The following is a 1,314-nucleotide window of genomic DNA, read 5'->3' as shown; positions in this document are numbered from 1 at the left end:
AATTGAATTTGTTATGTACATTCTTTTATTTTCTATCTATATTTGTCATTGATTTAACTATTGTATTGAGTAAACAACATTTTAGTGTTTTTTCATTCAAAAACAATGAAAAACAAATATTATAATGAATAAATGAGTTGAAATCATTTGTAACTAGTTTGTTTCATTGTTGATAATGTGTATGTAAGAATGAACAATATTAAACAGAATTTATTTGAGTTGTATTTCTTTATAAAGAGAACAAATAATACTTGATTATTTATATGAATTAATTCAATTGAATTATGAAGATAGAGGATGATTTTGTTAAGAAAATAAGTTATTTTCAGAACAGAATACTAGAATGATTCAATGTAATGATAAAGAGAATATGAATGTTCAAAATTAAAGTATAAAGAATTCTTTTAATGTTTTTACTTTCATTAAACAAAACATGAATGTTTATGATTTTTGAATACAACAAATGATGAAAACAAGAGAAAAGACATCAACTAATATCACAAATATACATAATTATGATATAACTTAATATAATCGTGATAATTCAAATTGGTATTTGTTTTAGTATATACATCATTTCAATTACATAAAACAAATACTATTATCTGAATGAAATGTTATTTAATTATCAATACCATTGAATTTACTAGTTTTGGCTTATGGTATATTTGTTTAGCTCAATTAATTTAGTGTTTATCATAATTTGGTTATTTCATATCTGATTCAATACATTAGTTTCGTAATGTGTATGAATAATGTCATTGTCAACTATATGTCTTTTAAAATTATCGTAGCAAAAAGGTTAATGTAAAATTTGATTGATTAAAGAATACTTAGTATGTTATTAGTTTCCTCTATATTTATTAATTCGTTGATGTTATATATTTATATTCAATTTAAATATATTAAAATTCATTTTATTGTAAAGATATGTTTTTATCATTCTTATTTAATTATTGAAATGAAGAATAAAATAACATAATTTATATCATCAATATTAGATTTAATAAATAAATTCATTCTTTTTATCATATTGTTAATAATAATTTACATCATATGTTTTGATTTATATATGGTATATTTCTCATTCATATTTATCTTGGACTGTTTATGAAAAAGTTAAATGTTATTTCAAATAAGGATTATAATATTCAAAATGGTAATGATAAATTCGTTTAATGTGTAAATTATATGATAATAAAGTATCGTATCATTTGAATTATCATAACAAATGAAAATGAAATATTCATTAAGTGATTTAAAATTAAACAATCTTTCTTCCTATATAAATGATATTTACAATACTATAATTAA

At 19.1% G+C, this 1,314-nt stretch overlaps 1 protein-coding gene across 1 annotated transcript in view, besides 1 other annotated feature; it reads left to right on the top strand.

Annotated features, from left to right (window-relative positions):
* The window catches only part of EDI_000110 (uncharacterized protein), a gene marked incomplete at both ends in the record, with an annotated part of 531 nt that extends 406 nt beyond the window's left edge, over positions 1 to 125 (top strand). The window contains one exon of the mRNA XM_001733515.1: positions 1 to 125. This exon is cut by the window's left edge and continues 406 nt beyond it. Coding sequence (XP_001733567.1) covers positions 1 to 125 — 125 coding nt within the window.
* A 752-nt stretch (positions 126 to 877) lies between these two features.
* Positions 878 to 1,050: a sequence feature (AT_rich).
* The last annotated feature ends 264 nt before the right edge of the window (positions 1,051 to 1,314 follow it).

This window comes from Entamoeba dispar, genomic scaffold, assembly GCF_000209125.1.
Source record: "Entamoeba dispar SAW760 scf_1105229464035 genomic scaffold, whole genome shotgun sequence".
Lineage (NCBI taxonomy): Eukaryota > Evosea > Mastigamoebida > Endamoebidae > Entamoeba > Entamoeba dispar.
This window is presented reverse-complemented; position numbering and strand designations above follow the sequence as displayed.